At 39.7% G+C, this 27,576-nt stretch overlaps 1 protein-coding gene across 2 annotated transcripts in view; it reads right to left on the bottom strand.

Moving 5' to 3' along the window:
- FTCDNL1 (formiminotransferase cyclodeaminase N-terminal like) overlaps window positions 1–24,847 on the bottom strand; it is a 47,962-nt gene extending 23,115 nt beyond the window's left edge. Inside the window, exons 1-4 of one of the 2 annotated variants that reach the window (XM_082658558.1) lie at window positions 24,791–24,847; window positions 22,537–22,663; window positions 19,777–19,872; window positions 18,087–18,239 (exon numbers count right to left, since the gene is read on the bottom strand). In XM_082658558.1, coding sequence (XP_082514684.1) covers window positions 18,087–18,239; window positions 19,777–19,872; window positions 22,537–22,651 — 364 coding nt within the window. In that variant the 5' untranslated portion in view covers window positions 22,652–22,663; window positions 24,791–24,847. Of the gene's footprint in view, window positions 1–18,086; window positions 18,240–19,776; window positions 19,873–22,295; window positions 22,361–22,536; window positions 22,664–24,790 lie in introns of those variants that run through there. The other variant, XM_082658559.1, reaches the window with a different exon arrangement.
- Window positions 24,848–27,576: the final 2,729 nt, after the last annotated feature.

Genomic DNA, 27,576 nt, shown 5'->3' with positions numbered 1-27,576 from the left:
ACCAGAATTTCTGAGCTTATCCCTGCTTTGTCATTGTGCTCCCCCTCCACTGAAATTCATTTCTCCCTCTCATGTTCATGTAGTATTTTACAGCTTTTATGAATAGAATATCAAATCTAATCTACTTGTATTATATAGTTAATCATGGACTTTTGTTTCTCCACCTAGGTTTCAAACTCCTAAAACCATCAACATTTGTTAAGGTGAATGAATTGAATTTGGTTCCTAAGCACTTTGCAGATGCTGGACGCTGCAAACCTGAAATAGCAGCATCCATTCCAAACCTACACAGGAGAGTAAGGGGTCACTATGCTAACAAAAGGAGAACAGGGTTTAAGACCAGCAGGTGTACGACGTACCCCTAGTGAGAAACCATGCAATCAATTTCCCATCACCGGCATCATGTTTTATGAACTCTTCTCCAGCCCCCAGCTGTCAGAGTCACCTGCAGCTGTGGTCTACCTGAGACAATAAGTAATGTCAGACAGGAAAAATATGCGAATCACCTTGTGCTGACAGAGTATGATGTCATCATGCCGGCTTGAAACAGGTAAAGCAGCTTCCTAAATTGCTATTAAAGGACAAATATTTTCTAGTTTTTCTTCCATTCTTGACAAGTTTTCCCCACCACTATTATTAGCACTTCTGATCTTTCCATTTTCACAAGTCATATTCTAAAAAGGCTAATTTAATGACAATATTTTTTAATATAATTTAACCTTTATGGTTGGCTGATTACGTGTACTCGAAAATGATTTTTAGTCATTTCTATACATGTATATCTATCACTTTCAGCCTTAACTTTAGAGACTTCTATGAGTTTGCTTATTCCTCTTTGCAAAAGGAGGATCAGCACAATGAGACAGGAAAGTTCAAGCTTCATATCCTCAACACAAATGTTTGTTTCTGAGCCTGTAACAGACCTAACTATGGCCGAAATGTAGTATTATATTGAGAATGTACAATATTTAAGACAGTATTTAAGAATCTCCTTCATTAAATGTATTTGTCTGCCTTACGCTAACACGCACCTCATGTCTACAGAGGTATTTGATATCATTCTTTCCCCTTCTGCTTTTGTTTCTTTCAGAAGCATTTTAGGACTACTGGTATAAATGGAGTTGAGATTTAACTGTTAAACAGAACTGCATTTCAGCAGCTCAAGGAACATAACTGATATGCTTGGTTCTGTTACACTTCTGATAGCAGTCAAAATGCACAGCTAGGAAAAGCCTCAAGCCTGTCATTCCCTTTCCTCTAGGAATAAATTCTATTTCCCCTGGCCCGTGGTATGAAAGTGTAGCTTATTATTATTTTTTTAAACCAGAACTCTAATGATACTCAAAAAACTCTACTGACACATTCTCATAAGTACATACATACCAATCAAAAAGGGTATTTTTCAACCCCATCACCTCATACTCAACAAAAAGCAAAGGGAAAAAAGCACAGAATCTAAAAATTAAACTGGGTGCTAGACTTGAAATCTTAGAAGCATCCTCTAGTTTTAGTATAGCTCTCTTAATATAGCCAAGTTTTTTGTTTAGTTGATTTTTTTATTTATGTATTTTTTAATGAAAAGGAAAAATAAGATCCTCTACCAGAAGCCATAAAAATCTCTCAGATGATAACACAGATAGCCCTAAAAGTTTTTGCCTAAATTCATACACATACCTAAAATAAAACTGGCTGATTAATCTTGCTACAGTACTCTGAAAAGGAAGACATTTGAAAATACAGTGTAGTTGTGATGCTGCACTGCCTCTAATTAAGTGCAGACTAGGAAAAATTATTCTTAGTTTAGTCTATGGAAGGGAGGTGGTGGAAATTTCTCTTTGCAATTCAAAATTATTTTAAAGATGGAGTGTTTCTTTTCCAATGTCTTCATTAAACAGAGCTGTTAAGAATTGTCTCCCAACCATCCCCAAAGAGCACAAAGCTACCCAGTATTCACCCCATATGCTCGGCTTTGAAGTGTGAAGCTGTGACCATCCTACCAGACTCTTACGCCACCATCAAAGCCATCTCATTACGCCCAGCGCTAAGAGTTAAAGCACGGGGCCTTAACCACTCCAACACACACACTGCATTAACAAAGTAACCGCAATATTCCTCCCCCACATGGCTAGAACTTGAAGAAATTTTTACCATATGTACACATGCACGAGATACGAAAATTTATTGTGCTAGAACATCATTGAGAAGTACATTAAACATGCTGACTAGAACTGGATGTTATTCTAAGGGACTGGAAAAAAATAAAATGCAGCTGATCTTTATGATGAAAGAACAGAAACATTAGACTGAAAAACAAGATCAAGTGCAATTCCTAAATTGCATTTCTACTGACACATTCTGTTGCCTGTTCTTTCTTGAGGGAGCAGAAAACAATTTAGGGGGTAAAACAAAACTCTACTGCATATCACTGGATGCTACTGTTTACTCTATCACGTTTCATTTCTAAAGGACAAATAAACTTACAAATAATGCAATGCTGATAACAGCGTCTATAATTCGAAACGAACAGTACTTGCTAAGAGAAAGTAATTTTACTGTGTTTCTGAGCTGTCAATTTACCATTGGCATGGCAGTAAAAAATAAAATGCAAAGAAGAAACTTGTTATGTATTAATGGAAATGAGGTCAGGATAGGCATTTGATTAATTTTCATATAAAAATTAATATGTAAAAATATTTTGAAATGTTTGTACCTAATGATCCATTCCTTTTTATTTGCTCTAGAGAAATCCTTACATTTGTATACAAGAAAGTATATTCAAGAGTGTTCACTGCTACACTATTTGTATTGGAAAAAATGAGAAACAATCTAAGTGTCTATAAATAGGGGAATAGAAAAAATGTAATATATGCATACTATGATAACTATACAGCAGTTAAAAGGAATGAGCTATATGTAACACCATGGATAGATTTCCAAGATATCTTGCCGAATAAAAGTTATAGTATAAGAATCTGAAAAGAGAATGTGTGTGTATATATATATATATGTATATATATATATATATATATATATATATAAAACTGAAGCACTTTGCTGTACACCTGAAACTAACACAACACTGTAAATCAGCTATACTTCAATAAAAAAATTAAATTAAATTTAAAAATTTAAAAAGTATAGTACAATAGCATTTATACTACAAACACGTACAAGAAATACTATATTGGATTTATGAGTACATATATAGGTATAAATAAAAGCATGGGGAAAATTCTGGATTGAGTGTGAGCATATGATACCATAACTCAGAAGGGGTGGTTCACGGAACCAGGAATATAGTTGGTGGCCAGAGGTGAACTTTAACCTTACCTGTAATGTTTGAAATTCTGAAAAAGAGAATTAATAAAAAGTTCCAGGCAAGGTCTGGCAAATAAACAGTTGTGAGGATCCTTTGTTCTGCTGCTGTCTAGATGGAAAACTATGAGTAAGATTCTTAATATTTCTACGTCTGTTTTCTAGCTATAGAATGAAAAAATTGGACCTATCCTCTATCCTTATCAAAAACATAAGAATTATGTGCCCCCAAACCCTTAGTAAACCACACAATTTCATGGAGATATAGGTATCCATAAAAATATGGTATATTAGTAGTCTGGGACATATTTTACACATATGTCTTCCTTCCTTCCTTCCTCTCTCCCTCCCTCCCTCCCTTCCTTTCTTTCTATTTTTTTTTTTGGCTGCGCTGCATGGCTTGTGGGACCTCAGTTCCCCGACCAGGGACTGAACCTGGGCCACGGCAGTGAAAGCCCAGAATCCCAACCATCAGGCCACCAGGGAACTGCCCCACACTTATGTCTTTATATCCAAGAATCCAAGAATCTTACTATTTCTTTGTATATAACATATACTTTCATGGAGATGTGTATACAAAGAGCTTGTTATTCCTTTGCAGGGAATATGCTGATATAATTACCACTCTGTGAGGACACGATATTGTTTGTTTAAAGAATTACACTTTCTTGAGTGACCTCACATATGTAACTTACACCGTATCCAGTCACTTATTTTATTCTGTCCTATGGTGCTCTCTCCTGTTTCAGGTACAGATTTCATGGTCCAGCTTTCTTGGGGGAAGGAACTCTATTATACTTCTCCTATAGTCACCATAGCATTTACTATGGTAAACGGAAACATAACAGGCACTGCAACACTGTTTGGATGTTCACAAATACCTCTCCATTTATCTTCATAACAGTTCTCTGAAATATGTGCTGAATACCATTTTGCAAATGAAGAACTGATATGCAAGAAGCTGTCTGCTCTAGAACTTAGAATTTTAGAGCTGAAAGCACTTCAGAGATCTCCTGCCCAAGTGGTTTTCAAACATCTTGTCACGCAATCCCTTTCCTCAAAAGGTGACTTTATTTGGGATCTTGATAACATAAAACAGAGAAGAGACATCCACTCTCTTTATGGGGAGGGGGATAGCCTGGGTCCCCACTGCTCAGCAACCCTCTCCATAAGGCCACAGAGAATCACTAAAAATAGTGACAGCTCTTTACTGGTGGGAGGTAGGGGACCAGGGGCTTTACATGTGGGCATTATTTTCTATAACCATCCTGACAGAATGATATTATTCCCCATTGTATAGATACAAAACCAAAAAGACTAAAAGAGACTAAACAACTGTCCTAAAGTCAGCTAGCAAATAAGTAGGAGACCTGGGGTTTGAACTCAGGTTTATTCAGCTGCAAAATTCTTGTTCTGTCCACTTACCATCTGGCTTCCCTGTCTAGCCATTCAATGTGATGTAACTGTTTAGATCACACTGATCAAAAACTTATGGGCAGGGCTTCCCTGGTGGCGCAGTGGTTGAGAGTCCGTCTGCCGATGCAGGGGACGCGGGTTCGTGCCCTGGTCCGGGAAGATCCCACATGCCGCGGAGCTGGGCCCATGAGCCATGTCCACTGAGCCTGCGCGTCCGGAGCCTTGCTCCGCGACGGGAGAGGCCACAACAGTGAGAGGCCCTCATACCGCAAAAAAACAAACAAACAAACAAAAAACTATGGGCATGTGCATATATATATATGTATATATATATACACACACACACACACACACATACATACACATGTATAAAGGGTGGGGGGCATTGGAATTGGCCTGTCGTTTCCATATAGTACACCCTCTTTGTAAGGACTTCTCATTCCCTTTCAGGCGGGATATTAAGAAGCTGGGACTACCCCAAAGAGTAGTTCAGATGGGACATGACTAAGCTTTGGGGATGGTCAGGAATCCTTCTGCTGGCCAATGTATCAGCAATGTGTAAACAGCCTTCAGTATAAAGCCCACTCCCCACAGCAAGGAAGAGTTAAGGTGGCTCTTCCATCCAACTACAGCTCTCCAAATGCCAAACAAATAGTTCACATGAGGTAGCCTGGTCTCCTTGTATGTGTTTGGCTCCCCTACATCCTCCATCTTCCTGGCCACTGGCCACTGACACCACTCAACCACCTCTTAGTAGTCTCAAGCCTAGCCCTAATTCTTGCTGCTTGCCCCCAAAACAGGTCAAGTGCTCTGATCCCCATGCCCCCAAAACAGATCAAATCCTCCCACCCCCCTGCCCACAATCCCTCTCCTTTTTACCACCTCTCAGGGGATGCTCATTTCCACATACCCATGCCCACCACATTAAATCTCCTTTTGAAGGAAAATGCTTCCTGCCCACTACTGATGTTTACTTCCACATGGAGAGAGTCCTGCTGGTCTTGCTGGCTGTTATGAGTTAAACTGTGCCCCCTGAAAAAATTCATCTGCTGAATTTATAGCCGCCAGGACGTGAGAATGTGACCTTATTTGGGAATAGGGTCATTGCAGATATAATTAGTTAACATGAGGTCACATACTGGAATGGAGTGGGGCCCTAATCCAATATGACTAGTGTCCTCATAAAAAGGGGAAATTTGGACACAGACAATATACATGGAGAATGCTATGTGAACATAAAGAGGGCCGTCCACAAGCCAAAATGGAACAGATCCTTCCCTCACAGGACTCAGAAAAAACCAACCCTGCCGACACCCTGATCTCGGACTTCTAGCCTCCAGAACTGTGAGACAATAAATTTCTGTTGTTTAAACCACCCAGTCTGTGGCACTTCTGTTACTGCAGCCTTAGAAAATTAAAACATCGGCCTTGCTTCCTTCCAACATCCATTCCCTGATGGGGAGTTTGGGAGAGAAGCTGGGTTTGCATAGGCCTACTCCCCTCTCCCCTCTTCCTTCTTAGGCGCTAGCTGTCAGCAGGAAACATACATTCCGCTCCACCCCCTCCTTGCCATTAGCTTGCCAGGGCCGGGCCTGTGCTGTCTAGTGCTGCCTGTTACTGGCTGCATGAGTCTGTCTAATTCTCCAGGTGGGGAAGCCTAGCTGTCATTTTAGTTTTAACAGTAGTAAAGTTAGTATTTCCACTTCTCATCTGCCTTTCTCTACTGTCGAATTGGTTCAAGATTTGGGAAAGGAAGAAGTGTACTATTTGTAATGCTCTCCTCCCAAATCCCACCCTGAGTCCTCATCTTCCTGGGAGCAGGGAGTGAGGTGGCCTTCCTTCTTTCTTTATTCTATTGTGATGGAATAAACTTTGTAACCTGCTTTTCCAAGCCCTCTCCTTTTGGTTGTCAAAAATTCAAACATGAACACTGTTACTTCTTCATTCTCACTATAACAATTCTATACCCCTCAAGGTAGCAAATAACTCAAGACTGTCCAGGAAACAGTCACGCATAAGCTATGGGGGAAAGAGAGGCACAACAATTATCATCTTGAGATATTATCCTACTATGTATTTCTTGGTTAATTAAAATTGGAGAGTGAGTTATTTAATATATGCAATTTTGAGTCACACAATAAATGAGAACCTAATTAAAAATAATGCTATAATCATTATAATAGCACATCATGATAACCATGTGTTGTCGTTATTACTATTATCACATGCTCTGGGTCTCCTGAGAAGCACACCCTTACTTGCCCACTGGAGACCAGGTGGTGGGCGCATGAGGGTGTGCAGAGACTTGTGTTGATGCACTTGATCTTATAGGTCCATCAAAGCCACTAGCATGACTATATTATTTCCTTAGAATTTTCTGATCCTAGTGGTCTTGACACTGGAAGTCACTGTATATGCTAGGAAGGAGAGACGGAAAGGAAAAGGAATTCAGGAAAAGCGTAGCCAAGGTTAGGAGTCTGGGCTGAAAAAGTTAGCATCATATCCATCATATGCTATAAATCCCCTATTAGGTCCCAATTCTCTAAAACACCGTCAGCAATAACATAAATTTAATCTCTGGGCGCTATATATATATATACACTGAAAATCAGAAAACTTAGAACCCCTAAACTTTTAACATCTCCCACAGTGACCCACAGCTTGATCCTGAGTATTCTAGGAGACCCCTTCCCTAGGTGAAGTGGTGGTGGGGGCAGTCTCCCAGTTTTAAACTATAGACCTATAGACTGGGGAAGAATTACAAGAAGTGTACAGGCAGACAGCAAAGGTTTCATGCACTCCACCTACTCATCCCAATTAGAAGATTCTTATGGTACATTTATTCCTGTCAAAATGTTCAATAAAGTCTATTCAGTATATACCAAGAGTAAAACAGGGAAGAAGGGAAAGCCAACACGAGGGTGTGTTATCAAGCTAGTCATCGCTACGAGCAACTGGGGCTTGGTCTTGCTGGAATGGGCCTTAGAATTGTCTGTCTACCAGCTCAGGTCTCCCACTGGCCAAGGGGTGCCTGTGGGGTATTAATTTACTTGGACTTCAGGTTGCTGCAGAGCCAAAGTGAGAGAAAGAGAGCAGCTTTTTCAAGTATGGATGTGTGCATCAGTAATTGCTGGTCATGGAAGAATAGGTTAGTTTATCCTAGTTCTCTCATTTGGTCTTTTCCTTTCTCATTAGTAGCTCTGTTTTACAGTGGTTGATATAATCCTGTTGCATTTATTAAGCTTGTAGCAATATGCATTTATGAACACCTGGTAACTCTCCTTCACAGTTAGAATGTACTCAAGTTGCTGGAAATCAATTTTGATATTTTATGTACTTTCCCAATGCGCAATCCCTTTTTTTTTCTTCAGCTTTTTATATGGTGGCAGTATCCTATAATTGTCAAAGTAAATGCTATGTCCTAAACTATGTTAACATATGCTTGTAAAATCAATCATTGCTTTTATGCTATGGCAATGAAGGTAGTACTAATGGTGGAGAGAACTATATCAGAACCCAACATCTAAACTGACTAATCTCAACAAAATTCAAGGCTGTTTTATGAGACAATCTCCATAGCAACTGGAGAATCAGAGTAGAAAATTCTTGAAGTGAAAAGTTGTTCCTGATTTGCCAGATCAGCCCATGTTTTGACAATCTGTAATAAGGTAATCGAAGGGTCTTAAGACTATCACACAAGTGTTGATGTTGTGTGAATTTGTCATGGCACATGTCCTCCAAGCCATGAAAATACTCAAAAAATCATCTAACAAGGCTGATAATTCTAATCAAATTCATTAATGTTGTATCTATTTTAAGATAAATCCAAAAAAACTCAATCATGTAAGAGCTAAATCTTTACTTATGTAACTTACTTAACTAGCATTTTATCTTTCCAATATTCTAAATAATGTCAATTTATAAAGCATTATATAAACCTTATTTCATTTGATTAATGACATAAAACAAAAAGCAAGTTTCCTTATGATTTACAAATTTTATAGCTATGGTCCAGACTTTTAAAGCTGAATATTATGGGGCTTCCCTGGTGGCGCAGTGGTTGAGAGTCCGTCTGCCAACGCAGGGGACACGGGTTCGTGCCCCGGTCCGGGAAGATCCCACATGCCGCTGAGCGGCTGGGTCTGTGAGCCATGGCCGCTGAGCCTGCGTGTCTGGAGCCTATGCTCCGCAACGGGAGAGGCCACAACAGTGAGAGGCCCGCGTACCGCAAAAAAAAAAAAAAAAAAAAAGCTGAATATTATGAACCTACATGTTAGTTAAGCCCGTTTTCACCGGCAAATCATTGGGGGGATTTGCCTGAGCACCTTCTGCCCTGACCCCTCCCCTCCACCTTCACTCAGTCCTTCTCAGGAAGGTTTGTGTGTACATGAGAAACAAGCTCATGTTTCAGAGACGCTGGCTCCTGCAGGTGAACCATCGAGTAAGGAAGATGTGGAAAACATACAGGCAGCACGATAGCCCACAGTAATCCTTTGGAGAAATTGTCTATACAAAATTTATTGAAGCCCAGAAATTGAGACTAAATACCTTCAATATTGAGTTAGAAGTCAGAAAAAAAGAATAATGTTACTGTAAATTTACCTTTGGTTCCAAATTAGGTGAATTCCCTGCTCTTGAAGGATCTAAGATAATCAAAATCACCAAGAGGAATTAGAGAAGTAGGGACTTCCAAGTAGAGATGGGAGCGTAGATTCCTATGTTTACTTTCACTTCTTCCAAATATCCCAGGAAACAGATGGTAAAGAGGTCTATTTTTTAAAGCATTGATTCACTCAAACAAATAGAAATGGAAGAAGAAGCAATGGCGTTGGAACTTGGAGAGCAGATATGAGAAGAGCAGGAGATTCAGCAGACCCCAGACAGCAGAGAAGCAGCCTGACTTAGAGCACTGGTACCTGGAAATGGTCAGAACTGGTGACCTCACTCTGGGAGAGAAGGTAAAGGCATAGCTCAAAACAGGGAAAATGGTGGAAAGTCTGTTAAGCAGTGGTTAGATCCCAACCCCTCCACACAGACAGGCAACTGGCAGAAGACACAAGAGGTAAAAACACAAGGTGTCTGGGCTGCGGGATACAGCTGAGGGTAGGGGATTCATGAAAAGAGGGGAATTAAGGGAATATTTACACACTAAATGCGGTGACTCTTCTAGCCCTCTTCTGCAACTCAACTCCTAAATCATGGACAGCTGTGTGTATACTCCAGGCTGAAGACTGGAGAATCCTTCTCTAAGAAACTTGAACAGCCCAAGAGGAAAGACCCCAAAGATACTGAAATGGACGCTCCCTATAGAAACTACGCAGCCAGATCGCCTACAGTTGACAAACCCCACCTAAATACTCAAATTATCCATTCAGTCCTTTAGTGTCCACTCTTAGAGTAAGCAGCCAACCAATGATGACCTGGCATCTGAGGAAAGCCTTTAAAACAAACAGGAGAAAGCAACCTTGGTGGTGTGGATGCGGGGGGTGGGGCATGTTGGGGAACAGACATCATGCAGAAAGAAGAAACTGTCAAAAATTATTCACTGACACTGTATTCATGAGACATGACCAGGACATTATTTAGAATAAAAAAATAAAATGAACATTCAGAGAGTAAAAGCACTTGGAAACTAATACAGAGGAAATGAAAAACTTATTGAAGGCTTGGGATATAAAGTAGAGGAAATTTGTAAGAAATTATTATAAAAATATAAAGTGATTTTAAAAAAGAGAAAGTAAGTGTAGAGAACCAATACAAGACTTCCAATATCCAAATATGGAGCTTCCAGAAAGAATTGAGAAAATGGAAGAAATATCAATGGCAACCTAACTTTGCACCTAAAGCAATTAGAGAAAGAAGAACAAAAAAACCCCAAAGTTAGCAGAAGGAAACAAATCATAAAGATCAGATCAGAAATAAATGAAAAAGAAATGAAGGAAACAACAGCAAAGATCAGTAAAATTAAAAGCTGGTTCTTTGAGAAGATATACAAGACTGATAAACCATTAGCCAGACTCATCAAGAAAAAGAAGACTCAAATCAATAAAATTAGAAATGAAAAAAGAGAAGTAACAACTGACACTGCAGAAATACAAAGGATCATGAGAGATTACTACAAGCAACTATATGTCAATAAAATGGACAACCTGGAAGAAATGGACAAATTCTTAGAAACCTTCCGAGACTGAACCAGGAAGAAATAGAAAATATAAACAGACCAATCACAAGCACTGAAATTGAGACTGTAATTAAAAATCTTCCAACAAACAAAAGTCCAGGACCAGATGGCTTCACAGGCGAATTCTATCAAACATTTAGAGAAGAGCTAGCACCTATCCTTCTCAAACTCTTCCAAAATATAGCAGAGGGAGGAGCACTCCCAAACTCATCCTACGAGGCCACCATCACCCTGATACCAAAACCAGAACAGATATTGCAAAGAAAGAAAACTACAGGCCAATATCACTGATGAACATAGATGCAAAAATCCTCAACAAAATACTAGCAAACAGAATCCAATGGCACATTAAAAGGATCATACACCACGATCAAGTGGGGTTTATCCCAGGAATGCAAGGATTCTTCAATATATGCAAATCAATCAATGTGATATACCATATTAACAAATTGAAGGAGAAAAATGATATGTTCATATCAACAGATGCAGAAAAAACTTTTGACAAAATTCAACACCAACTTATGATAAAAACCCTCCAGAAAGTAGGCATAGAGGGAACTTACCTCAACATAATAAAGGCCATATATGACAAATCCCACAGCCAACATCGTTCTCAATGGTGAAAAACTGAAACCATTTCCTCTAAGATGAGGAGCAAGACAACGCTGTCCACTCTCACCACTATTATTCAACATAGTTTTGGAAGTTTTAGCCATGGCAATCAGAGAAGTAAAAGAAAGAAAAGGAATCCAAATTGGAAAAGAAGTAAAACTGTCACTGTTTGCAGATGACATGATACTACACATAGAGAATCCTAAAGATGCTACCAGAAAACTACTAGAGCTAAACAATGAATTTCGTAAAGTAGCAGGATACAAAATTAATGTGCAGAAATCTCTTGCATTCCTATACACTAATGATGAAAAATCTGAAAGAGAAATTAAGGAAACACTCCCATTTACCACTGCAACAAAAAGAATAAAATACCTAGGATAAACCTACCTAAGGAGACAAAAGACCTGTATGCAGAAAACTATAAGACACTGATGAAAGAAATTAAAGATGATGTAAACAGATGGAGAGTTATACCATGTTTTTGGATTGGAAGAATCAACATTGTGAAAATGACTAAACTACCCAAAGCAATCTACAGATTCACTGCAATCCCTACCAAACTACCAATGGCATTTTTCACAGAACTAGAACAAAAATTTCACAGTTTGTATGGAAACACAAAAGACCGCGAATAGCCAAAGCAATCTTGAGAAAGAAAAACAGAGCTGGAGGAATCAGGTTCCCAGACTTCATACTATACTGCAAAGCTACTGTAATCAAAACAGGATGGTACTGGCACAAAAACAGAAATATACATCAATGGAACAGGATAGAAAGCCCAGAGATAAACCCACGCACATATGATCACCTTATTTTTGATAAAGGAGGCAAGAATATACTGTGGAGAAAAGACAGCCTCTTCAATAAGTTGTGCCAGGAAAACTGGACACCTACATGTAAAAGAATGAAATTAGAACACTCCCTAACACCATACACAAATAGAAACTCAAAATGGATTAAAGACCTAAATGTAAGGCCAGACACTATCAAATTCTTAGAGGAAAACGTAGGCAGAACACTCTCTGACATAAATCACAGCAAGATCCTTTTGGACCCACCTCCTAGAGAAATGGAAACAAAAATAAACAAATGGGACGTAATGAAACTTCAAAGCTTTTGCACAGCAAAAGAAACCATAAACAAGATGAAAAGACAACCCTCAGAATGGGAGAAAATTTTTGCAAATGAAGCAACTGACAAAGGATTCATTTCCAAAATTTATGAGCAGCTCATGCAGCTCAATATCCTAAAAACAAACACCCAATCCAAAAATGGGCAGAAGACCTAAATAGACATTTCTCCAAGGAAGATATATAGATTGACAACAAACACATGAAAGGATGCTCAACATCACTAATCATTAGAGAAATGCAAACCAAAATTACAATGAGGTATCACCTCACACCAGTTAGAATGGGCATCATCAGAAAATCTACAAACAACAAATGCTGGAGAGGGTGTGGAGAAAAGGGAACCCTCTTGCACTGTTGGTGGGAATGTAAACTGATAGAGCCACTATGGAGAACAGTATGGAGGTTCCTTAAAAAACTAAAAATAGGACTACCATACGACCCAGCAATCCCACTACTGGGCATATACCCTGAGAAAACCATAATTCAAAAAGAGCCATGTACCACAATGTTCATTGCAGCTCTATTTACAACAGCCAGGACATGGAAGCAACCTAAGTGTCCATCATCAGATGAATGGATAAAGAAGATGTGGCACATATATACAATGGAATATTACTCAGCCATAAAAAGAAACAAAATTGAGTTATTTGTAGTGAAGTGGATGGACCTAGAGACTGTCATGCAGAGTGAAGTAAGTCAGAAAGAGAAAAATAAATACCGTATGCTAACACATATATATGGAATCTAAAAAAAAAAAAAAATGGTTCTGAAGAACCTAGGGGCAGGACAGGAATAAAGAGGCAGATGTAGAGAATGGACTTGAGGACACAAGGAGGGGGAAGGGTAAGCTGGGACAAAGTGAGAAAGTGGCATGGACTTATATATACACTACCAAATGTAAAATAGATAGCTAGTGGGAAGCAGCCGCATAGCACAGGGAGATCAGCTTGGTGCTTTGTGACCACCTAGAGGGGTGGGATAGGGAGGGTGGGAGGGAGATGCAAGAGGGAGGAGAAATGGGGATATATGTATATGTATAGCTGCTTCACTTTGTTATAAAGCAGAAACTAACACACCATTTTAAAGCAATTATACTCCAATAAAGATGTTAAAAAAATATATCAATGGAATAACTCAAGAGAACTTCCAGCACTGGGGAACAAGTTTCAAGAATTCAAAGGGTCTACCAGTTATCCAGCATAATGAATGAAAACAGATGTATACAAAGGCACATCACAGAAATTCCAGAACATTAGGAACAAAGTGAAGATCTTACAAGCTTCCAGTGAGAAGTGACAGGTCACATACAAAGATCAGGAATCATAATGCTTCAAAAGTCTCAATAGCAACATGGAAATGAGAATTGATACAACATCATCAAAATAAAGGAAAATTATTTGTAACCTATTATTCTATACCTAGCTAAACTAAAAATTAAGTGTGAAGGTAGAATAATGGCATTTTCAGACATGTAAGTTCTCAAAAATGTACTCTCCCTGCCCCCACCCCACTGTTTTTTGGAAAGCTAGTAGAGGATATGTTCCACCAAAACAAGGACATAAAAGAAGGGGGAAAAAAAGAGAAGATATGGGATTCAGGAACCAGGGGATCCAAAATAGAGAAAGATGAAGGGAACACCCAGGATAAAAGTAATGGGAGATGCCATGATGACAGTCATCCTCAACAAATTGAGAGTAAATCGTCCTAACTGAACCAGATCAGAGAGTTCTAGAAGAAAGTTGGGGGTTTTTTTGGCCACACTGTGCGGCTTGTGGGATCTTAGTTCCCCAATTAGGGATCGAACCCAGGCCCTCAGCAGTGAGATCGCAGAGTCCTAACCTCTGGACCACCAGGGAATTCCCCTAAAAGATAGTTTTTGTTTTTTTTTAAGAAGATGAAATTTATAGAACAGTCAATACATGGTGTGTTCTATCTGAATGCATGGAGAGATGTCATTAGTGACAGTGTGGGGTTAAACCAGTGGTAAGTATATAAAAAAGTAAGCAAACAATCAAAAAGATAATGATCAATTGCAGCAAAAAGAAAAGGTTGTACAGAAAGGGTAAAATAATAACGTTGTAAATACTTCATTGTAAATAATGTTTACACAGTTATAATAATGTGACCACTAAATACTGTTCCAAGATATAACTATATGGTGAGGAAGGAGAATTCGGAAGTAAGTGGGAAACGTGTGTGTGTGTGTGTGTGTGTGCGCGTGTGCTGCGGGTGAGAGGTGGGTTAAAGGAAGCTAAATTCTCATCTTCTGAAGTGAGAAGTCGACAGATAATGCCTAAAACTTAAAAAAACAAGAAGTACCAATACAGATATGATATTCAGATATCTGGATTTGAATCCTAAATAATAAAAGAGTTGAAAGTACTTGGCTCAGGGGAGAAGGAAACTGAAGTGTGTACAGAGTGAGGAGGAAAGGGAAGTTATGTAGGTCTAGAGTTTGGGGAACAAACCCTGTAGATTTGACTTTTAACCATGTTCATGTATCATTTTGATAACAACAAAAAGAAGCAAAGAGAGGAACGGAAGGAGGAAAGAAGGGAGAGAGAGAAGGATGGAATGGAGAAGGGAAAAAGGGAGGAGGAGAAAAATTTTAGAGACATAATACAGATAAAAATGAAATGGAGCCTAATAGATCAAATGTGGTTTTATAGAAAATGAAAACCAAAGTCCAAAACATTTTTTTAAATTATAAGCTTTAAATAAATATAGACTAGATCTATGTGTCACCTTTTTTTACATGGCAGCATCTGTAAGTGAAGACACTTTCATACCACTGCTCATATCCCAACCTCCTATGGAGTCTCCCCATTCTCTCCATTCTCTATTATCTTAGGCCACCATCACCTTTCCAGACTGATCTACCTGCTCATTGTCCATTCTCTATCATACACACAAAGTTATCTTTCTAATGTTCAAAGCCAATCATAGACTTTCTTTCTTAAAACTCTTCCAACAGTTTCCACTGCGTTTAGGATAAAGTGTGAACTCCTTAACCTGGCATATAAGACTTCATGACCTTGCCTCTGATTACCTCTGGAGCTTCATTTCTTAACCTTCCCACCCCACCCCATCTCTAAGTTTCAGCCAGCAACACTGCAGTCCTTTCAGGTCCTTAAGCCCAGGCTGCTTCCACCTCTAGGACTCTGCATTGCTGTGCCCTTTATTCTAGAAGTTCTTAAACTAAAATTATATGCAAAATTATGAGTGTGTGTATCTATGTATGTATATACAAATGCACATCATAAAAACTTACAAGTGATTTTGACATTATTTATAAGTCCCCTGAACATGAACTTTGGACCTCACTTTAAGAATCCCTTCCTTAAGGAATAAGCAAGCTTCCAGCTGCTATCAAAAAGCTCTAAAATAGAGTTTCCCTGGTGGCGCAGTGGTTAAGAATCTGCCTGCTAATGCAGGGGACACAGGTTCTAGCCCTGGTCTGGGAAGATCCCACATGACGCAGATCAACTGGGCCCGTGAGCCACAACTACTGAGCCTGCGCGTCTGGAGCTTGCGCTCCGCAACAAGAGAGGCTGCGACAGTGAGAAGCCCGCGCACCGCGATGAGGAGTGGCCCCCGCTCGCCACAACTAGAGAAAGCCCTCACACAGAAACGAAGACCCAACACAGCCAAAAACAAACAAATAAATTTTTTTTAAAAAAAGCTCTAAAATATATATTATCCAGAATTTTTGCATATAAAACATACATGAATTACACATGTCAATATCAACTATCTTCTATGTCACTGGAATGTTCTCCATTGCCCTTCCTCCCAAAGAAAGTTAGTTAAATTATTATTTTAACATGGTTTCCCTGACAAGGGGTTACTCTAGTGAAAAACATCCTGTCACTGTTCTGAAAACAGTGAGATCCTAGAACACGAATACTTCTGCCTCATACGAATGCCTGAGCATGCTGTTACCAAAAAAACAAAAAAAACACAAACCAAAAAAAATTGGATGATATTAGACAAACAGCTGTGTAGAAAGGAGAATGTAAAAATAAAAACTGCATGTTGGAGCATCAAAATAGTAACCATGTACAGTATATGACTGGTTTTAATCAGATGAAGATTGAAGCTATTACATTTCAAATCGAATGTTATAAATTAGTTCAAGAATGCAGCTGAGCTCTCATTTAATTAGAAATGTCCATCTTTAAATCATGAGGTACAGTAGCTGCCAATGAAGCAAAAGGGCAAAGGAAGGGAGAAATACTGTGTCCAGACCCTCCTGTTGTCAACTGTCTCCTACTCTGGCCAAACATCTGGGGTGGACTAGTCCTGATGTAATGAAGAACTTCATGTACTAGCTAATTTGAGATTTGATGTAATGAAGAACTTCATGTACTAGCTAATTTGAGATTTAATGTAATTGAACATAATTTTTTTGAAGACATTAAAATCATTATTCTGGTCTGGACAATTCTGAACTCTTCATTTTTGTGTGAAATGCATTTTCCCCCATGCTGAATTTTAACTCTTTCTTAGATGAAAAGTAAAGCAAATTTTGGGCCATGATTTCTCTGGGAAGTAATCCATCCATTGTCAGGTTCATGTTAAAATGCAACACATGGAATGAGATACACCTTTGGAAACAAGTCTCATTTCATATTTCTAGCGCTTGATGGAGCTCAGCTAGAGTCCAAATCTACAACCCAAATGTTAGACATTTCCCTATTACCTAAAAGTGAGGCACCACCACAGAGGATTTCTGAGGTCATACAGAGAAGTTTGCAATCATCCTAAGGTGGACTTTTCCCCAAAGGTTATGAGTCTCTGCATCTCATAATTAACCAGCTAGACAGTCCAGGCAAAAGGTCTTTCTTTTCTCCCAATTTGCTTAATTCAAAAACACCTCAAGTGACATAGCTCAAATTTTCCAAATTAAACTTGCCCATGGGGCTGAAATCAAGCATGTGACAGTTCAGTTCTAAAGAAAACCTTAAAGAGCGTTGTGCACAAGGAAAAAAGAAAAAAAAATCAGAGGAAAAAGGGGTAGGAGTTAACATTTAAGTGGGTTTTCAACCTCATCATTACTCCTGCTCAAGAAAATAGGACACAGATGGGTGAAACACACCATCGTCCTGCCCCGAAGAGTCTAAAGAACTCATTAGAGACTACTGCTGTCTCCTCATGGTCTATCGTGAATTTGTAAGGGTCACAATGGTTGATTTGCTGCATCCTACAGCATTTAGCGTTCCACAGCGTCATGGGGTAGAAAGTGGAAGGATGAGTCACAGCGACACAGTGTGCCACTGCAACCCATGGAAGCTTACTGTTGATACAATTCTTCAAGGTTGACTTTTCCCAGGGAACTGAGGAGTGATTATATTGTCACAACCTGTTCTGACTTGTAAAAATGGTTTCCATTAAGGAATAACACACTACCCCAAACTTTCTCTTACTTCTGGCCACAGCTCCACACTCTTCCACTCCAACACCAGAGAGAGGGTAAATGGGAATCAGGTCCACTGCTCCCAGGCAAGGATGGATCCCCTCTTGAACCTCCATATCAATTGACTGGAAGGCCTCCAGGCAGGCAGCCAGAATGGAATTGCCTTAAAAAAAAAAAAAAATCATTAAACTTTCAATCGCATCTAAAGAAGTAGCTATATTTATTATTGTCCCACCAGTTGTTTTTCTGTAATATGTAGAGAAGATTGTTTATCCATCCAAAATAAAGAAAAATGAAAGACCCAACATTTCCCCTCTCCCCACCTCCCAAGTGTCACAAAGTTTCACATTTCTTCTAACTCCTTACTCCCCAAAGTGGAGGAAGTATACAAAGTTTATCAGTCTTAAGAAACTTTGTATTGTATTTTTTTTACAATTGGTTACTTTAAATTTTTTCAATTTTATCAGATTAATCTGATACAATTCCTTGTTATTTTCAGAATATTTTATGAATTTATAATAAAATATACACACAAACATAAATTTTAAAAGCATAAGTATTTTAGTTCTGCTCTTATAATTAGATTTTTCATTAAATTATTCTATCTAAATACATATTATAGACACATCAGAGTGTTATGTTATTACCATGAGTTTTTATTTGCAGTGCAGTATGACCATTTGGCAAGAGAGCTAAACAACAAGGAAGGTAATCGGTCCTACATCTGCTGGGAACTATCCATCAGCTCTTTGTTTTCCAAACAAATATACCTTTTGAAAAATCTGCTAAGTTGAAGTCAAGTTTATTTGAAAATATTTTAGGACTTCCCTGGTGGCGCAGTGGTAAAGAATCCGCCTGCCAATGCAGCAGACACAGGTTTGAGGCCTGCTCCGGGAAGATCCTACATGCCGTGGAGCAACTAAGCCCGTGAGCCACAGCTACTAAGCCTGTGCTCTAGAGCCCACGAGCCACAACTACTGAAGCCCGCACACCTAGAGCCGGTGCTCCCCAACAAGAGAAGCCACCACAATGAGAAGCCCACACACCACAACAAAGAGTAGCCCCCGCTCGCAGCAACTAGAGAAAACGCACACACAGCAACCAGGACCCAACGCAACCAAAAATTAATTAATTAATTAATTTTTTTTAAAAAAGAAAATATTTTAAACCCTTTACCAAGCAATACTAAAATAATACAGGTTTTTGTTTAAACAATTATGAACCTTCAAATTCAAGTTGTCCCACTAAACCTTACAACAGAAGACTTGAAACCCATTTCATTTCACCCAGTGGACCAACTCAAGATGTCAGGCTCCCAACCTAAAACACAACTGCTTAGCATGTTTCATTCCATGTCAACTTATCAGTGAAATCAAGGCTGACTTCAACACTATTACTTCACAGGTTAAAACATGAAGATATTTTTCTTAACCACAAAGGATATGTGATCATCTTCAAGGAAAGAATGTTATTAAATATTGGACCCCCAAGGTTCATTTTAATGAAGAGGAAATGGGAAATGTTTGAGCGGTACATGTTCACAAAAATGATGAAATGCAGTTTTGAGGTAGACTCCCTATGTAATGGAGGGGAGTATCCAGATTAACACAGGCAATCAGTGATTAAAGGGCATTGAGGTGTACCTGAAGCTGACCCTTCGCCAAAAGACATATGTAAAAAAATAGAAACTGAAATCTTACCTAACTCAGCAACAGAAGCTGCTATTGTAATGACTGATCTGTTGTACCCTTGATCAGAAAATACGTTGAGCACTGATACCTCAGGATGTTTCTGTCCTATAAAGAAAGCAACACATAAATGCAAGAATTTTCTTCTGTGATGAAATCTTAATACTTTATTTCTTCTGATATAATTAAATAGAAAGTGTTTAAGAGAAAAATTCTAGGGGGTGACCTCTGAAGTGACACTGACTAATCATGAAATTTGTAGACAGTAACATCCACTTCTTACAGTGCTTCCTATACAAGCAGATGGCTCAGCTCAGATACGAGGCTTTGGTGTCTACGAGAGAACTTTTCTGGCACTTGCTTCTGAACTTGCCAAAGTTCTCTTAACTCAGTCTAAGACAGTAGCTCTTCTTTCAATCGCCAAATCATATCACTCTAAATTCTGTTCCTTATCAATCTCATCTTCTAGGCCTTGTCAATTTTTCCTTCCAAACCCAGAAATCAAAATCTAACATCTGGAAAAACTAGGATAGGCCAATTAGTGCCTGGAGCAGAGGTTTCTGGGATACAGGCACCTGCCTATTAGAAACTGTTCTGACTCCACCATCTCCTTTTCAAAGGACACCAACAGCCTTCAGATGTTAATGACTTCCAGCCTTCAGCAGCTTGTGACTCACTTGAATGTGTAACCTGAAGGAGAAAGCTGCCATACCCTTGTATGGCAACCACACATAACCCTCTAGTTATTTTTGAAGTTTACAAGCCTGGTTCAGGCTCCTTAAAAGTTCCTCGTATGCCTACAAAAGCAAATTCAGAGTGAAGGACAAAAGTTTTCAGACGGTAATTAAAGCTTTCACTATGCCATTATATCTTTGTCGCCCTGTCCCCTGGCAGTTTAACAATTAATCTTTTCAGAGGAGAGGAAAAATAAGTTACCCGCAGCAACTACAGAGCTTACAGCAGCCCCGCACTATTAATTTTAATAACATGAAAAGATAAACTTATGTCACTCACTCATAGCCAAATGAGCATCTACAGAGACCTGCCCTGGTATAGGTCTAAAATTTATAATTCAGCTTTCTTTCCATAAGACCTTTTAGGTCATTTAAATGTTTTCACATTGCTTAATTGGAAAAAATATAGGTGATATAGTTTTATTCCACTCACTTAAAAATAAATGCCTTTAAAGTATCTGTAAAACAGCAGGTCATTTTCTTAACTAGTGCTACCTTCCCTGCATTTTTAAAACTATGAAAGATGGGTAGCAACACGATCATACAACCTCTTTTTATGTATTTTTTTCAACATACTTAAGCTTTTAGAAGAAATGATTTGATTTGATTTTTTCTTTCTAAATCTTCTTCTGAAAAGCTTTTATTCTCAGTTTCATATGATTCAATTGAATCAAATGCTGAAAGAATGAAACACTCTCTCCTGAAATTTCTTAAGCACGCATATAGAAAAAAAATTACTGTTGGCAGGAGGAGCTGTCAGTATGAACCTCAGCAGAAGTAAATTGTTTGGTATTTGTAATGCAGTGTAATAGCTATAATTCCGTTTGAGCTGCTGTCACTAATAAGCTGATAAAAACTGTGAGTTGAGACCCAGGCGTCCATCAGTGTGTGGCTTCCACAAATGTCTCTGCCCAGTCACTGAATCATGGAATATGTCTCTGCACATTCACCCAATCCCACTAGATGTACTATCTGACAATGAGGGGCCCAAGCTGGCTCTTACTGCAAAGAGAATGCAAAAGCACAGCTGCACACTGACTCCAGAGGAGCTTTCTTATTAGAAATTATCAGGAATTTTCACAGACATTTCCAGCTCCCTCAAAGTTGCAAGACAGTAACTTAAATGTGCTCAGCGTTAGCAACGGGCTGGGGGAAAACACTTCTCTCTCATGAAAAGCAATAACCAAATAAAAAATGACAATCAGAAATTAAAATCAACTGTCTCAAATGCTTTAGGGCTGTGACCCTAGCGTTCACCTGTTGCTGAAAAGCTGTTGATTTCAAATAACAAAGTTAAGTGATTGTAAGTCTGTAAATACACTATGTCCTGTGTATGTGTGAAAGTAAAAACAAATGTCTAGAACTGTATGTCATCACATGAACATTTTAACAAGGGTTAAAAAAAAAGAAAGAGTAGTATGTCTTATAGTAAATACTGGCCCAGGGAGTAAGGAGGCTTGAGTTTCAGTCTTCTGAATTGAATCGCAGAGTAATCATACACACATCACTTAAATGCAACTGCCTAAGAGTCTTTATGCGTAGAAAATGGAGTAGAAATATTAATGCTGCAATGACAGCATGGGCTTTGATGGCAGGAGTGCTTTTGAAGAGGACTTGGTATTTGGTAAGTTTATTTTTTATTTAACCTGCTGAATAAAAAGCATAATATACAATTATGCTCATTCTATTAATGATCACATAAATGGCCCATAAGGGAAACATTAAACCTTTATGTAAATATATCCTCCTCAGGAGCCTGCCAATATCCTGAATAATGTGCATTTCAGACACTCTCACCAATGTGAAGAAATATGCTGGGGATTGTATGCAGGCGTTTGGAGAAGAGCATATGTGCACATCTGAGTAAGTCGTCTATCTCAGTATCCTGGAGTCCTGCAGAAGCTGTAACAGCCCAAGAACAAGGGGGGAAATTCAGGAAGAAAGAAGAAGAGCGTTCTATAGACATTGTTAGCAGAGTACAAAAATTACTGTATTATCAAAACACTACATATTCACTTCAATTGCCTGTTGTTCCTACCATTTTTTTCCAGAAGAGCCGCTTTCGCTACATTCTCAACAATGTATTTTCTTCTGGCTTCTGAAATGTTTAATAAACAGACAGCCAAACGGAGCCCCAGTCTGGAAGAAGACATGGTAATTTTCTTCTAGAATAGGAGAAAAATAAGCCTTCATTTTGGTTTCTACAGTTCATTCATATTTTCATGTTCATTAAACTTTTTAAAAAAATCATAGCTTTTTGGAAACCAGGCAGTCATAATATGAATACTTCACTATTTCATTCCTCAGTAACACCTAAAGGATAAAATCCTCAGATTGACTCAACCAGGAAACCATGTATATGTGGTCATGCACATATGAACATATGAAGATAGCAACAACACTATAAAGTATCCATCAAGTTACTCAGTCTGAATTCTGTCCTGTGAAACTTCTTCATTAAAGTATGTTACTCCTTTTAAGAACTGTCTTCCACAGTTTAATCCTATTTTCAAAGAGGCATGATACTTTCGTTAAATGAGATTACTGGGGAAATGCAGAAAAGAGAAATGAGGCAGATTACTTAATATGCTGATTCTTACAAAAACTACTCTGACAGAGAGAAAGGGTGTCTCTACAGGCCATGCCATGGGCAGTATATGAACTAACAAAAGGGGCTCATTTGGGGGCTTTAAATGACAACTATATGACTAAATTTCTCTTGTACTTTGATCTCCATAGTCCCTATAACAGCTTAAAATCTTGTTTCACAGGACTCTGTACCTTGAACTGAAAGCTGACATGGACTACTCTGATATGTTACTCAATAATCAGCCAAAAATGTGACTGATTTTGTTGAAAATGGAATGATTCCACACAAGCTTTGGTGGTTGCTTTGATTCTCCTTAGTACTCTAGAATGGCATTTTCAACTAGTTATCTTTCTATACCCCGAATGATACTATGAACTAAAGAAATTTCAATATCTCAAAACAAAAAGAAAATAATTCCCCTTTTTAAGATCAGGCCATCCTATTTCCGCCTCTTTTAAATATAGCTAAAAGTGAATGTGGCCCTCATGAACTCGATCAGCAAATGTTTGATGAGGGTCATTTTGTGCCACATAATGTTCTCCGTGTGGGGATACTGCCGGGAATGATGTCCAACTCTGAGACACACGTTAAGCTCGTAAGTTTAAGCTAACATGCTGTGGTGCCATTAACAGTGCTCTCCATGCATAAATCCACTGGCTTCTGTTCACTAAGATTGTTCGTTGGCCTGATCACTTTAACCTAAGAGGGGATACAGGGCTTCATGGTTAGTTCAAGTTTTCATATCGTGACCATCATCTCATGATTGAAAATTCATAAAAAATACGGTCATTAGGATTTTGTAGACATTAATAACACTGTTGTAATAAAGCAGCTCAGACATCTCTCGTTTTTATGTAAACAAAAAATTGCTTTACACAAGGGGTGTGGGCGTCTTCTGGCTTTCATTTGTTTTCAGTGTGTTTATGTAGCTTAATTGTCTCATCAGGCACTTTCCCAACATAATTATGCTTTTTAACAAATGGTGTTTATGGCAACCCCTAACAGTGCAAAAGAAAGGATTAGTTTCATCCTCTCATTCCACATTTTTATTCCCTGTGGACAGCTAAATCACACAAAGATGGTGTTAGAAAAATCCACCTTCACTGCAAAAGCTGAAACTAGGGGCGATATCAAGCTTTTGGCAAGCAGTCAGTCTTGCTAGTAAAAAGGGGAAGTCTTTCTCTACCTCCGCCTCTAAGAATGTGACCCCGAGCAAGACCCCAAACACTTTGTGGTTTGAGGGAGTGTGATCCTAGGCCTCCCACCACTTCGATCACCTTTGGGATTACTTCCGGCGAGAGACCTAAAACCTGCCTCCCCCGGAGGAACCGGCTGGGCCCCTGAGGAGCTGAGCAGTTCGCAACGGCTCTGCCACATCACCTGTGTCCTGCGCACGCACCACCGCCGGCACTTTTAGGGCGGCAGAGGCTCGCCGAGGAGGCCGTAGTGCGAGGTCTGGGGCAGACACCGTCGCTGGGACCCCCTGCGCGGTCCCGCCCAGGTTCTGGTGTGGGGTGGCCCAGAGCCACGTGGGCCGAAGGGTAACCCGAGGGACTCGCTGAGGGCCCCGGGAGACTCTAGCAGAGGTATCAGCGTCCGCGGGCGGCGGGCCCCGGAGCGAAGGGCGGCCGGCGGCAGCGCTGCCCCAGGCCCGCCTCGAACCTGCGACGACGCTGGCTGCTCCGCGGTTTGGGGGACCCACCTGCTGGCGCGGAGGGCGGCGGGGTAGGACGGCGCCAAACCAGAGTCGCCGCGCGTGACCGGCGCACAGCTTCCGTCGCTGGCCCCGCCTCCCGGGCGCCCGGGCGCGCTCCAGCCCCGCCGCCCGCCAGCTCGGCTCTGCAGCTCCTTCCCTGACCCCACCCGACCCCACAGGCCCCGACCGCGTGCCGGCGGCCCGGAGGGCTTAACGTTCTCTCTAGAAGTGCTTTCCCGCCCCACCTGCTTTAACCTGTAACTCTCCACAATTCTCTCGTAAATGAGTGACTTTTTAAAAGGGCATTAGAATCTAATGATGAGGTCATTACCCACTGATCCTACACCAGCAGGGGGCTCTTTTCTCCGGTTTACGCACAAACGCATCTTTAATAAATTCCCTTCTGAGAAATACTGCCCGCGAGCGATTTCGAATATGATCTGGACCCACCCCAAGACAAAAGCATATACCCATTTACTCTAAGTTACAGCGAGTAGGAACCAGGCATTAAGCATTTCCCTTTTTTTTAGGCCAGTGAACCTTGAGAATACATTTCTCTTCCAAAAAATCAGGACCTGCTTTTTTTTTTTTAATGTAACAAGGATTAAATGTCACCATTTTGATCCAATTTCGTTCCTGAAGTGAAATAATCACTAAATAACTACTTTGGCAGAATAAATTAATTTTTAAATCTATTTTTTATTTTCTAATTATACTTTTTAAACACAGATTTGAGGAAATTAACATTTATGTGGACATTTGGTTTCTAGCCTAATGTGGCATAAAAATAAGTAACATAATGAGTGTTAAAAAAAATCAGGTTCATGATGCTTCTCACATCATCATCATTGTACTTAGATGTCACAACAGTATTATGTGCGATTGTGTCAGATCCAGCCTTCTCCATCTCGGAGTGTTGGCAGGTAGGAGGGTTGTTGGCAAGAGGAGGGGTGTTAACCTCAGGATCCTGGATCCATTCCAAGGCTGGTAATTACATTCTGCCAGCCAGAATTCATCCCATAATTTTAATTGGATAAATCCTTTCTGGCCTAAGCTACTGCTATGCCTGTCAAACTGTTGCCACATTTCACCCCAGAGGTGTCTGTGTTTTAGTTGCAAGAATCAGTCCCTTTGAGGTTGGTTTATCAGTTTAAATCTTCAAAATGCTTTGGGACCCTAAGGAATTAAATATATATTTAGGGTTTTTTTCTATTGACTTTGCATAGAAATGCATAAAATAGATTTATACTCATATTAATGCCTAAAAACCAATACCCATCTAATGTCAGCAGATAATTTTGAGAGCTGTTTAACCAGATCAACATCCCCAACTTTCTCTTCTTTCAAGAAATTTTATTGCCTATAGCTTTAACTTTCAATTTCCAAAAAGTTCTGCAGTATTCAAAGTTTCTTTCCATGGAAGACAATAGAACTGAAGCCCCTGTATTTCACCCTTCCAACAATCCTATGATGAGATGACTTGCTAAAACGAAAGACAGAGTAGTAACATTACACCTAGTCTTATCATATCCCTCCAGAGAAAACAGTATGACCTAGGTGTCATACCTAGGGGCTTCATGGTTCTAGCTGTAGCACCTGCCAGGACTAAATCTTCCTCCCTGCATCTCCTAATCCTCTTTGTGAGAACCACTCTCTCTTCCAGGGCTGCCAGGGCATCAAGTAAGATAATGCTTCCAAAAGCATCAACACAGACGAGTTACTCAGTAAACTTTAGTCCCTTTCTCCACTCTACTCATGTCAAACACAAATGGAGAGGAAACAGGGCCCCAGTGTTCTTTTGGAAGGGGGGCAGCATCTGCCCCTGCCTGAAGACTGTAAGCATATCTTTTTTTAAAAGACAAGGAGACAGATACCAGCAAGGCTGATGAGAAGTTTAGCAATGAGATTGGAAGTATTATTTTGATCTCTTCAAGAATGGAAAAGTACCCTTGGTGTTAGTTTAGCTCTATCACATGTAATCTTGCCCATTTCATGCTTTAAAAGAGATTATGTCACATTTACAATGTATGTATATCAAGCCTCTCATTTTTATTTAACTTAGCATGCTTTGGAGGGATTTTTTTCATACTTTTTGGGTGAATGTGTTATTCTGACTCCTCATTTCTCCTGCTAATAAATCCACATGCAGGGCATTAGTTCTTTTACTCATCATGGATCCTGTCCAGAAACAAATAAGTACTAGAAGAGAGAACAGCTAAAAGTCCCAGTGTCAGTTCCATCAATGACGACTGCTTCCTAACACTCCCATAGCTTCCCTATGAGACAAAGAAGACACTTTCCTGTGCTCTTCATTTTCAGTTTTGCAAGCAGGGAGAACGTAGCTCTTGTAAAAGCCTTCCCTGGCCCGTCAGAGTCGAGGCGGGTAAAAGGGAGAGACTGTGCTGTAGTGTGGCTCCATAGTGTGGCTCTACTTGAATGCAGAGCCCAGTACTGCTTGAAGAAGCCAGGACTAGGGTGAGCGAGGGAGGCATTCAGCTTGGGCACAAAATGTAAGTGGGTGCCAAAAAATTCGGTAATGCAATATTGTAAGAAGTCAAAATTGAGACAAAATAAGAAATCAGTGCTAAACAAAACATCAGAATTTTAAGTGAAGCAGGATCCTACCCTGCACTTGCTGACTCACTCACACTCACCTCACCCTGATCCCTGCCCTGTGGTTGTGTTCTCCTTCATGCCAGCCTGTTTCTGATTTGTAGGGTTGAGCGGAAACTGCACCACTCTGCCTCGCCTGCATCCTCTCTTCTGGCCCCCCAAATGGGCAACAAAAACAA

The sequence above is a fragment of the Grampus griseus genome (genome assembly GCF_964374135.1).
Source record: "Grampus griseus genome assembly, chromosome: 7".
Taxonomy (NCBI): domain Eukaryota; kingdom Metazoa; phylum Chordata; class Mammalia; order Artiodactyla; family Delphinidae; genus Grampus; species Grampus griseus.
The sequence above is the reverse complement of the archived record's forward strand: the minus strand, read 5'-3'. Positions and strand labels throughout refer to the sequence as shown.